Source organism: Pecten maximus, chromosome 15 (genome assembly GCF_902652985.1).
Source record: "Pecten maximus chromosome 15, xPecMax1.1, whole genome shotgun sequence".
NCBI lineage: Eukaryota > Metazoa > Mollusca > Bivalvia > Pectinida > Pectinidae > Pecten > Pecten maximus.
Window position 1 is genome coordinate 2,670,876 of NC_047029.1, and position 13,477 is coordinate 2,684,352.

A 13,477-nucleotide genomic window follows, 5' to 3' on the forward strand; every position below is an offset into this window, starting at 1 on the left:
GAGACGAAACGACAAAAACTGCACAAGATATTATTTTTGCGAAGACGGTTTTGTATGAATTCACGAAATCAGAAAGCAGCTATGTGGACCGTCTACTTTGGTATTAATAGTTGATCGTGAACCTTTTTTGGTAAATAATTACCAGCTTTCAAAATATTGGAACAAATTCCAGGACCCTAAACTAAGGCAATCGTGATACCTCTTCAGGAAGCCATCGGAAAATTATGGACTGACAGCAATTCCGAGTCAATTATAGGCAAAAACACATAATCTGGCGGTATTGAAAAACTCGCTTTGATATCAAATCTTACAAAATCTGTTCATGAAAATGGGAATGTTGAGCAAAATAAGAAAAAATATGGAATACGTAACAACAAAACAATGTTGTGAGGGTAAATTTATCAAATCGACAGAAAAAACACACACATCCTATGTTTAGATAGTATTTCATAAGCCATTACATACATCTGTGACGATTATTATGATGTTAATTTCCGGCGGCGCGACGGCGTCGTCGACAAGGAACATAGTGCACTTTAAAGTTTTCCGTTTAGATCCGTCGCTCAAACAGTATAAGTCTAATTAACATTCACGAAACTTGATATATATATATACATGTAGTTAGATCACATAGTGGACATCTCAGTACACTCTTCATTTACGGAATATTACCCATAATTTATGGTCCATGGTCCCGTCTCTGGAAATTATGGATGCTCGGAATCTGGTATGAAACAGTTTTGTGTAGTTCAGTTTCTCAAAAAGTGTCCGATGTTATTTCAACCAAATCTGAAATATAGTTATATGGTAGTATGGGCATCTCAACACACTCAGATGTATGAATCTTTTTTCATTTGTATTTTGGTTTAAAAAACATAAATTATAATATGAAATTTGATTAATTTACAAATAGTGTATTGTCAAATTGAAATGAATCGTATAATAAACCAGATGTATTTTCTTCTCACTTTTAAGAAAGAGTCATTTGGGGGCAAACATGACATATTTAGGTGATTTTTGAGAATTAGAGATTTTGCGATTTTTTCCCAATGCGTCAATATTTAAACATGTCAATAATGTATATGGGTTGCTTCCGTACTAGCAAGTGGAGATTTTGGGGAGAAATTCTGAAATTTTACTGAGTAAAAATATCAGATGTGTTTTGTTTAAGTCAATTTAGGAGCTGGCTAAATGAGAAAATATATACATCAGAGAAAGAATGGGAAAGGGCGTTGATAAGTTGCAAAAACTTGTGCCCAATCCCTTTGTACGCTTTGACAATAAAATATGTTTGAATCAAAATCAATCAAAGAATGGGAAGTAGAGAGAGTACAGATAAAAGCACGGACCAGAGAATTTGTTACAGTTTACGTGTATCTGGAGCTTCCCTAGTGTGTATCACAGGGATCTGAGAATTTGTTACAGTCTTCGTGTGTTTGGAGCTTCTCTAGTGTGGATCACAGGGATCTGAGAATTTGTTACAGTGTACGTGTACTTGGACCTCCCTAGTGTGGAACACATATGGACCTGGGAATTTGTTACAGTGTACGTGTATTTGGACCTTCCCTAGTGTGGATCACAGGGACCTGGGAATTTGTTACAGTCTACGTGTATTTGGACCTTCCCTAGTGTGGAACACATGGATCTGAGAATTTGTTACAGTCTACATGTATTTGGACCTTAAATCCTTAGTGTGTATCACCAGAGACATATATATGTGTATATATGTCTCTGGTATCACAGGGACCTGGGAATTTGTTACAGTGTACGTGTATTTGGACCTTCCCTAGTGTGGATCACAGGGGTCTGAGAATTTGTTAAATTACATGTACAGTCTACGTGTATTTGGAGCTTCTCTAGTATGTCAACAATTATTGATAGAGATTCGAAACTCAAAATTAACACACGTTTATGATTTGTCTGGGGCAGAGACCTATATATAGGTCTCTGTCTGGGGGAAACACTAATTCTTTATTCTGATACTACCAGCGCTGATGCCGCCGATAAGTTATCCATTGATCACTAGGCCTAAGTATTACTAGGCCGAATTAAATGTGCCAAGGCTCGCCACTTTTGTCTTTCTTTACCCTCGCCAAAATACAGCTTATATTTTAAGACACTGGCCATGTATTCTCTATGTGTAATAATTTTACAGCGAACCAGGCCTACTATGCATTCTGTTGTAGAAGGCCAACAATCAAACAGGGACGAGACGTTGTGACAAACGGAAATCCATCAAAAGGTATTTTTAGATTAACAACATGGTACGATATTACACTGATGCGTCATGTTATTTTTTAACCAATGTTTTCAACTTTTTAACCAATCAAATGCCGTATTCCAAATGTACACCGTATGACCGGAAATAGAGATAAGTCCACTTCCTATCACATTGTTTTCCAAGCAAACAAATTTAGAAGGGATGTTTCTGTGAGGTATTATTCTCTCTAATCTACTTTGAAAATGATTAAAGCAGACGGTAAGTATATTGTGCTAAATAACGCCGACCAGACTTACAAAAATTAAACAGACCAGTCACAAATCGCCAAGTTATATTCACGAATAGGCCTAAACCAGTTTTCAAACGAAAGACGATACGCTTGGTATTATGTAACCTTTCTTCTTATGCGAGCAACGGGAATGTATGCCTAAAACCTAGGGTGTCCATGTTTGGTTTATCTGTGGTTTTAACACCCTAGCAATAGCTATGGTTATTGAAGGATGGCCTCCCCTGTGTGGGATTCTTTCTTGGTGCATGTTTTGGGAGCTTGTGCGGTATATGGTCGTGTTTGTTTCCTTGAGATACCGCAGAACTCATGCCGATTTTTAATCCTACCTCACTGAAGCATTACTGCCAAAAACATTCCACCCGGACACATTATACTGACAACTGGCTAATTATATAACCAGGCCAGTCGTCCCACTCCCAAAATGTTGAGTGTTGGAATAGTAGCTATTTAAGACCCAAATACATACCAGACTAGCTAGGTCGTCTGACGTCTAGTGTTGGAACTAGATGAAATTGGCCAGATGCCTGATAGTAAAAGGACCCAGTTAAGTTCCAATGCATTCATATACAATACAGTAATATTTATTTAACGTTGCATATATATGATACAATAACATTAGCTCATGAGAGCTATTATACCTTATTATCGCAACAAATTCAAGTTCAGTAGAGACTTTGACTTGAAGACATACAATCTTATGCGCTCACCATGGGATATTATTCAGTTGAGCACCATGGTAACTGTAGACTCTGTTTAAGATGAATCCGAATTCGTACCAACTGCCATGATCAAATCAAAATTCAAAATACCCCCCATAAATTATATATTCGTTACCTCCTTTTCAACGTTCATGCTACAAACACTGTGATGTCTGAAGTATCTCCCATTGATAATGCTTGGTAATTTTGTTATATAACCAGCTCAGACGATTTGTTATGAATTCCAACAGTAAGCTTGGAAATTACCTTCAATTACAGATATGCCTGACAAACACACTACACAATTGACAAAGTAATATTAAGTGTATTCGAGGTGGAAAGCATACCAAATATAATTTCATAGCCAATTATTTCTTTGGCAGACACTGACCCCCTCAATTGAATTCACTGAAGTCAGACACTGTTTAACAATAAAATGAATAAATAAATAAAAAAAACCCATTATTTTGAATATTTACATTAAAGTTAGTTTTTAGCTTAGACTGTTATGCTAACTCAATTATGACAGTGGACATTGTCTGTCCTGTCGCATTATTACAGTCCTTGAAGCCCAATTGCAATATGTAATCAAACAGTAGGTCAAACATCCTTTTTAACTTCTACTACTACTACAAAAAAAAAAGTTTCTTACTCGTTTTGCTCTTACTAGCACCCATGTGCACTTCCTATAAAGCCTTGCAGTTGTCATCATTGACATAGGGTTACACATTAAGAAAAGAGAACAAATGACAGGTGCCAATAAGCCAGATGTTCTGGATGTGATCCAGGGGAGATAATCACTCCATATTCATTACAATATTTGAACTGTTTTACCTTGCTGGTTATACCACCTTAACCCTTTCATCCCTACTGACCATATTGGACTTCAAATGATGAATGAATGACAGAGTCCATTAAAGTTTCTTAGGGTTGAAAGGGTTAAAAGTGTTATCCCTAAATATTCATTTAGGGGTTAAAGCTGTTTTTGCCAGGATTATTTTTAGTTATGATGATATCAGTTGTGGCTCATAGTTAATAACATCAGTCCTTATCTAAACACAAAATACTAACAGGTTGAAAACACTATTTAATATCACACTTCATAGCCTGAGGGCTGATGAGAACACATTTATAACGTATTGGTAACCAATAAATTTAACTAATTGTACATGTGTATATAATGTACATATGCTAGTAATTAACTAAGTATGGAATTATTTACACATTGTTTGAATTAATGGGATTAAAATTTTCAGGGATTTGACATGTGAAGCTGTGACAGGTCTATGCTGAATTGTGAGGATTGTGTGGTCGGCAGTGATCTGCCGCCATGTCCATACAGGATCGAGTGGCGCGGATATACTACACTCATGGATTGTTCTGTGCCAGTCACCCGTACTCCATCCTCTGTCTGGTCATCACACTCATGCTCATCACATTGTAAGTGACTATTCAAAGAATGAAATAAATAAATATTGTTACAGTATATATATTCAGTCTCACCTTTGTGACCAGTCATATCCTTGTACTGTCTCAACCAATCCATGTAAATGTGATTGATCTATTACAATGCTATGGCAGTTATATGATAGATAGAAAATTAAATGTTACCTGTTGTCAGTATATGTCATATATATTTCACATATATAACTAAATATTGATGTTTTTCTCAAGGGAAGTAACTTCTCTCGTACTCATAGTGAAATGTATACACAGTAATTATATACCCAAGTATATTCGAAAGGAAATTGTTAATTTTCTTTACTTATTAAAAAAAAAACAAGAATAAGCACCTGTATCATATAATCTTTGCTGTCTATTCTATAATGATGTACATGTTATGACTGACAACAATATAGTGCGAATGTAATTCAGGATTTCTGTACATGTTGTCATGATCACCTGATTAGGTTTGGTTCCAAATGTGCAACCTACACAAAATTTCATCTGAAAGGTCTCATCGTAAAAAATTTCATTTCTCCTTTATAAGTATGACAATATGCCATCTGAACAGAATTCTAATGGCCACGTTCCATTTGTATGAGCATTTTGTTGATACACATAAACTCTGATATCAATGAAAGAAATAATTCTATATACTTGTACACACGTCAAACTTTAATTACTGCTAATAGTAAAGTTGATATATATATATAGAAATTAATTCCACTTATAATGTAATTTAGGTCATTTGACCATTCTATACAAGAATTTTGACTACTAGCTTGGGGCCATATTTTAATTTGCTGTGTATCAATGCTGTTTGTATATAGGTCATGAGGAGAATAGATAAATTATATTGAAGTTGAAACACATGCCTAGTTGCCATAATAACATACACTTTAAACATATCTTTGCATATAAACTCATCATATTTATTAAGACATATTGTAACAAAATGAAAATGAGTCGGCACTCATTTGCAGATTTGTTTATGTATTAAAGAAGTCTTAGTAAAGAGATAAGTTGACTTCAAGAATGACACGATGATGGAAGTTTCTTTAATATATATAGTGCACATGCATTGACCAGCACTGAGTTATTGAAACAAATGTTTTATCAAAGCTCACCAGACTTCCTTTATAATGAATTTGAACTTTGTATTTTACAGTCTGCCGTTACTGTATGTTCCGTTGCCAGGAAATGTACCGTTGGAGTACAGTGTGCCCCTGAGGGAAGACATTTCCCCTGCAGATTCTGTCCCACCCAGTCCAAAAGATACCAACAATGAGGGCGAGCTGAAACCTAGATGGGTAAGGACTTATGGTAGTAGGGGAGGAGGAGATGTAAAAGGGTAGAATCAGTAGAAAGTCAAAGAATTAAGTTTCGCTTCTAAGTTTGGGTTGAAATATATAGATTATTATCACCCCTCTCACTAACAGTGAAAGATAGGATATACCAGAAAAGGGATGTTTGTATGTCTGTCACTAAACAGAAGATTGGCCCCAAATACTCTTTATTTACACTCTCCTCCCATTTATATGAAACTCGGTACTCAGGATTAGTACCTAATTTCAGTCGTGCACTCGGGTTTAAATTTCATTTACGATTGATTTTTGTGTGAATAATGTCCATTTAAAATTATTTCCTTACATAAATTTTTATATAGGAATGCAAGATTTGACTTAGGGCTGTTCCAGGAAAACATATATGGGGCGGGGAAAAGGCACTTTGAAATTAGGGGAACCACCTATAGAAGTGATTTAAAATTTTGATGACTCTCCCACATATCCACTGTTTTGTGAACAGTAACCTGGTAAAGAAGCAATTTCAATGGAAAAAAATGGAAAATGGAAAACAGAATCAATTTATTTCCAATCCCACCACCCATAGATGTGATTTTAATTTAAACCTTCCCCACCACATGTAATTAATTAAAGGGCCTTCCCCGTCCAATATATGTTTTCCTGGAACAGCCCTTACAGATCTAGACTCATTATTCTATGTCCAATGATGTCATTAAAATAAAATTAGTTAAATCTTGGATGATACCTCATTGATTTCATGTTCCTAAATGATGATATTTTCCCAGCAATAAACACATGTTATCATCATATTACATGGTAATTTCAGCTAAGAGGACCACCAGTTGGGTACGTACAGCAGATTACAGTTCGGGCGGCAGTGTATCCATGGGCGTCCGACTTCCTTGCCCCAATGGATGCTTTCCGTACCCCACTGAGTAAGGTGTTTGACGTCATACAACAACTGGACAGCTTCATATTCTCTGATAAGTAAGAACTTGAATGAAACTTTCACATAGTAAGATATTATTAAGATTCATTATCAGATCTGCTAACTTCAAGATACTCCAGAAAATTTAGCACAAATGGGAATTGGGCAACAATCGTAGCCTATATCACCCCTCTTCCTAAAATGTTAACTGTACATACACATCATTATATCAATATATATCATACATTAGTTATCTAAAATAGAAAGATATTGTAATGGAAACAGGATAAACTGTCTGATCATAGATGTGTCTCTCAATTTCTTTCATTGCAAAATGAAAGTTATCTGAACAAGAGAAACTTAAGAATCTTCCCCTCAGGTTGTGATTCCCCTGTCTCACTTCCATGGGGGTGAATGATTATTTTTCTCTTACCCTGTTTACCCTCTTATGTATCTAATATTGACATTATATCAATGCAAAGAAATGTTGACGTGACGTGATTGAATTGTTGACGTGACGTCATTGTACTGTTGCTGTGACGTCATGGTATTGTTGATGTGATGAAATACAATTGTTGAGGACGTGAAAAGAGCATGTGTACATTGTCTTTTCCCTAGGGTGTGATAAGAAAATCTCACCGGTAAAACTGCGGATATCCCTGTCCAGGGTAAGAGAAAGAGTTTTCTCCCATACTCCACGGGGTTATCCGGCAGTTGCTAGGGAAAAGATAAATCGATCTTACATGGGGTAGGTAAAGACGCTGTCACAATAACGAAACGTCATCATTTTGTGTTGAGTAACCAAGTCGTAAATGATGACGTCATCAATTTTGACATACATTCCAAGGAGCATTGAAGATGGTGCGATGAAAAACTTTCATAAAAACTTACGTTTGGTTGCAAGTATGTGAGAAAAATAATCAATCATGTGTCTGTTCCGCGAACAAGGATATCTCAACCCTCGTGAAAGAGTTTGGCTGGCCAGCACTCGGCAAGCCTCATGCTGACTGGCCAAACTCTTACACGAGGGTTGAGATATCCCTGTCCACTGGCCCATGATAGATTCTATTAATCCCATCTCCAGGAACCATGGGATCACCCTGTGAACTGTATGAGAATCACTAAGTAAATTGACTTTTTGTTTCAGTGGGAAAGATTTGTCCTTGGCTGACGTATGTCTGCGTGTATCTGAGACAGTGAAAAGTAGGAAAGTAAAGGAGATACTCCCGGAGTATGTTTGTCTGGAGGTGTCGCCCGCTAACTTCTGGGGCCGTAACAGAGAGAGGTTAGTAGTAGTAAGATATACTCCCGGAGTATGTTTGTCTGGAGGTGTCGCCCGCTAACTTCTGGGGATGTAACAGAGAGAGGTGAGTTGTAGTAAGATATACTCCCGGAGTATGTTTGTCTGGAGGTGTCGCCCGCTAACTTCTGGGGCTGTAATGACTACAGTTGAAGTTCTTTACTTGGAAAAAGTGTGATGTCTTCATGCTATTTAAATGTATTTACACACTAATTTATAGACATAATGAGTGTTTGGATGATAGAAAGTTTAGTTATGCTTGGGTGGATATGAGATATTTAGGATGAATAAAGTAATGATCTGTTTAGTACATCAAGAAGTGAGAAGATGAATACTAAGGCAGTCATAACGATAGTACTCATTGTAGGTAAATTAATATTTTGTTTACTGTATATAGATATTTTGTTTACTGTGTATAGATATTTTGTTTACTGTATATAGATATTTTGTTTACTGTATATAGATATTTTGTTTACTGTATATAGATATTTTGTTTACTGTATATAGATATTTTGTTTACTGTATATAGATATTTTGTTTACTGTATATAGATATTTTGTTTACTGTATATAGATATTTTGTTTACTGTGTATAGATATTTTGTTTACTGTATATAGATATTTTGTTTACTGTATATAGATATTTTGTTTACTGTGTATAGATATTTTGTTTACTGTATATAGATATTTTGTGTACTGTATATAGATATTTTGTTTACTGTATATAGATATTTTGTGTACTGTATATAGATATTTTGTATGATATTTTGTTTACTAAATAGTTGTTTGTACACAACATTTAAAAACCCCGTCACAGTCTTCATGTTAGTAAATATCTATTTCTAACCTCGCGCCTTTGATCACGTGATGTTCTTGACCAATGGAAATACGTCAGGGGATAGCGCCACCTGCATTCATTTTCAAGCAGCGTGATTATTTGTAGCAGCAGTGTTTTATTCATCATTATTTTCTCCTATTGTTTACTTTCGTCGCAACAACTCCTATTGACTTTTGAACTTACGAGTGTTTTGCCTGGAGTTGTCGTCTCCTACGACAGTGAAGTACACACCAATAACGGTATTTACACGTGTGTTGTGTTTGTTTACATTTTTATCGACGTGTGTCGAGGACATTTCCTTTAGTTTACATTGACGAATGTCATTCGTCATCGAGCTGTGTATTTCCTATTTGGATCCTAACAGTCTTTATGCAACCACAATGTGTTCTCTTTGCTATCGGGATCTAACTTTGTGTGTGACTTATTCGTGCTAGTGGAAATCGAAAGACATCAGTTTGTAAACCGTCTCGGGTCATCTAACATGGCGGCCAAGCAGGTCAGGAACGCGTCACTACCAGCAGCTTGGTGCGCGATCCCAGGATTCCGTGCGGGATTCAAGATGGCAGCGCCCATGTCTTGTCGAACACTGTAGGGCATTGCATCGTCTTCTTTGGCGTTTACGGTTAATTTTGTAGGGGTAATTATCTGATTTAAGGAAAAATAATTAAGGAACTACACGTACAACATTATTAGTCTAGATTTCCATCTCGCGATATTACGACATGCAGTGTACTCGGAACTAACCGAACAACTTAACTAGTCGGAATTTCAATCTCCCGACGATTACGACATGCAGACTCCTCGGATAATCAACGAACAACTTTGATAACTACATACAGACGACTCGGAAACTCACCGAACTACATTATGCGTTTCCATCTCCCGATGATAGCGACATGCAGATAAAGTGGAAATCGTAGCATCAGCTTACTATGCTTCCAACTCAGTTGTCTTGGACTTTTCAGCGGTGAGATTACTCATCAATCTGTCTATTTTGACTTGTTGTACCTGACCAGACTTTGGTTACAGCGTGGATATCAGAGGAGCATTCTCGATACTTGTTACTCTAGTAAACATTTATATCTTCGCGTTCACACCTTCTATCTGTATCTAGCGTTACTGTTTTCTATGTACTTGTCACAGATATTTCTAAATAATTGGTTTACGGCATAGCTGTCACACCTTTTATCTGTATCTAGCATTATTGTTTTCCTTGTACTTGTCACAGATTCTTGTTTATACTTGTGCGGAATATATTATGCAACTGTTAAGGAGAGCTTTGTCATAGATGTATATAGAGATGATGTTTCTTCCTCACTTTATTTAGTCTGTTACTAGATTGTTATTATCATGTACTAGGTTTAATTAGTTATCAGTCAGATCAAGCCTCTTCTATTACGAGTCAAGTCACTCATCTCATGAGTAATCACAACTTAAAGTCTAGGATCTTCTCAGCAGCCATAAGAAGTGAAGTTTTTCCTTACAATAGCCACCAACCTATGCCATGTTTTATTTGTTTATTTTGTGGGTAATCAGGTCATGTCTTCAACCACAATCAAGTCACTCTTCTCTTGAGTTGTCATAACTCGAAGTCAAGGGTCTTCTCAGCTGTGTCTGCGAGTCAAGTTTCTTCTCACGAGTCACTGAGACTCAGAGCCAAGGGTCTTCTCAGTAGCACTTAGGAGTCAAGTTTGTCATGCCACCAGCTACTACTTCGCTGTGTTTTGATTCGTTAGTTTATGCAGTCATGTCATCGCTTCTCCAATCATGAGTCAAAACTCTTCTCATGAGTAATCACAACTCAAGAGTCAAGGGTTTTCTCAGCTGTGTCTGCGAGTCAAGTCTCTTCTCATGAGTCACTGCGACTCAAAGTATGTAGTCTTCTCAGTAGCACTTAGTCAAGAGTGTCCCGCACTAGCTACCTACTACTTCGCTGTGTTTTGATTCGTTAGCTTACGTAGTCAGGTCTTGCTTCTCCAATCATGAGTCAAAACTCTTCTCATGAGTAATCACACTCAGAGTCAAAACTCTTCTCAGCTGTGTCTGCGAGTCAAGTCTCTTCTCACGAGTCACTGAGACTCAGAGCCAAGGGTCTTCTCAGTAGCACTTAGGAGTCAAGTTTGTCATGCCACCAGCTACTACTTCGCTGTGTTTTGATTCGTTAGTTTATGCAGTCATGTCATCGCTTCTCCAATCATGAGTCAAAACTCTTCTCATGAGTAATCACAACTCAAGAGTCAAGGGTTTTCTCAGCTGTGTCTGCGAGTCAAGTCTCTTCTCATGAGTCACTGCGACTCAAAGTATGTAGTCTTCTCAGTAGCACTTCGTCAAGAGTGTCCCGCACTAGCTACCTACTACTTCGCTGTGTTTTGATTCGTTAGCTTACGTAGTCAGGTCTTTGCTTCTCCAATCATGAGTCAAAACTCTTCTCATGAGTAATCACACTCAGAGTCAAAACTCTTCTCAGCTGTGTCTGCGAGTCAAGTCTCTTCTCACGAGTCACTGAGACTCAGAGCCAAGGGTCTTCTCAGTAGCACTTAGGAGTCAAGTTTGTCATGCCACCAGCTACTACTTCGCTGTGTTTTGATTCGTTAGTTTATGCAGTCATGTCATCGCTTCTCCAATCATCGAGTCAAAACTCTTCTCATGAGTAATCACAACTCAAGAGTCAAGGGTCTTCTCAGCTGTGTCTGCGAGTCAAGTCTCTTCTCATGAGTCACTGCGACTCTGAGCCAAGGGTATTCTCAGTAGCACATAGGAGTCAAGTTTGTCACTACAGGGGTACTAGAGTCAAGTCGCTTCTCTATGGCTCAGTAGGGTCAAGCTTCTTCTCTAGTAGGACCTTTCAGTATGAATGATTTAGAGTCAAGTTGCTTCTCTGCTGTCAAGTAGAGTCAAGCTTCTTCTCTAAGTCAGGCATTTTAGAGTCAAGTTGCTTCTCTGCTGTCAAGTAGAGTCAAGCTTCTTCTCTAAGTCAAGCATTTTAGAGTCAAGTTGCTTCTCTGCTGTCAAGTAGAGTCAAGCTTCTTCTCTAAGTCAGGCATTTTAGAGTCAAGTTGCTTCTCTGCGGTTCAGTAGAGTCAAGCTCCTTCTATAAGTTTCGAGTACTCCATTTTCTTTCTTCACCGTGAAATACCTGGAGTCAAGTTGCTTCTCTGGAGTTCATCAGAGCCAAGTTTCTTCTCTGGGTGTTTCTCCAAATACTCAAGTCTTGTTAATTTAAGTTAGCTGTTTAAGCCCTGTACACCATTCAGTATCCTTATTGTATTTCTGCTGTTCAGTAGAGTCAAGCCCCTTCTTTAGTTTTGAGTACTCAATTTCTTTCTTCACTGTGAAATACCTGGAGTCAAGCTGCTTCTCTGGAGTCCGACAGAGTCAAGTCTCTTCTCTGGGTGTTTCTCGGAATACTCACATCTTGTTTATTTAAGTTAGCTGTATAAGCCCTGTACTACATTCAGTATCCTTATTGCATTAAGTACTTATAACTTTAATCGTATCTCCTTTTATGCATCGTAATCAGTTTGAGTGTTGGCAGGTTCATTATAACTACCTGTTCTGTGTATGTAAGTTCCTTAGTCTTGGCAACCAGTTTGTTGACTTTCTTAGGACATCTGCAACCCTTTCTTTGTCTATTATTAGTAGATATAGTTGACATACGGAGCTTGTTATCCTCTTACATCTTCAGGGTGCGTTCCCAGTACCTAATTATCATCCTTAACACTTTATCATTGGCACTGTTTCCTTAATTAGACCTCCATCAGAAGGATGTAGTTCTTGCATCTGTCTCATTCACAGACGCAGAATCTAGTGCTCCTTTAAATACTATCTCACTTTATAGTATTAGGTATGTTTTTCCTCTCTTTTTCAGCTTTATTCCATACGTGATATAACCTTTCAATCATTTGAACTCTTGTCATTACTTGGTTTATCTGCAAGCTTTATACCAGTTACTGTGCCACTGACCACATTTAACTTCTTAATGTCTCATTTTAGAGCATATGATAATTATGTGTGTATATATGTAATACGGTGCATTAATTTCTATAGGCAAATTTGTGCTTAGTTGTACTGATTATAATCAATAATTTTCTAGTTCATCATCGATTCACTTTATCTACACTCTTAAAAATATTACATTGTCATATCCTTCTTGCACATAATTTCTTTCTTGGGGGCTCTCATTCGGTTACTTTATTGTAACCTCTTCGATTTGGCCTTTTAAATTCGGGGAATTTCTTGCCCCCAATTCATTATATCATATTTTGTGTATTTATTTCTTATGTAGATGATATGCTTGGGATCGCCCAAGCTCGGGGGTCGCCCCATCTGAAACAGTCTTAGCAGAACTGCCTGCTTTTTAGCTACCAACTGCTTACTCTGTGGCTTGAGGTCGCTCAAGCTAGGTTTCTCTCCTCTCTATTAGTCATAGCTAGCTAAGCTATGATCGCTCTAGCTTG

At 37.3% G+C, this 13,477-nt stretch overlaps 1 protein-coding gene across 1 annotated transcript in view; it reads left to right on the forward strand.

Annotated features, from left to right (window-relative positions):
- Window positions 1–2,370: 2,370 nt before the first annotated feature.
- LOC117344232 (sterol regulatory element-binding protein cleavage-activating protein-like) overlaps window positions 2,371–13,477 on the forward strand; it is a 46,584-nt gene continuing 35,477 nt past the window's right edge. Inside the window, exons 1-5 of the mRNA XM_033906908.1 lie at window positions 2,371–2,479; window positions 4,465–4,648; window positions 5,820–5,961; window positions 6,782–6,942; window positions 8,031–8,168. Coding sequence (XP_033762799.1) covers window positions 4,539–4,648; window positions 5,820–5,961; window positions 6,782–6,942; window positions 8,031–8,168 — 551 coding nt within the window. The 5' untranslated portion in view covers window positions 2,371–2,479; window positions 4,465–4,538. The remainder of the gene's footprint in view (window positions 2,480–4,464; window positions 4,649–5,819; window positions 5,962–6,781; window positions 6,943–8,030; window positions 8,169–13,477) is intronic.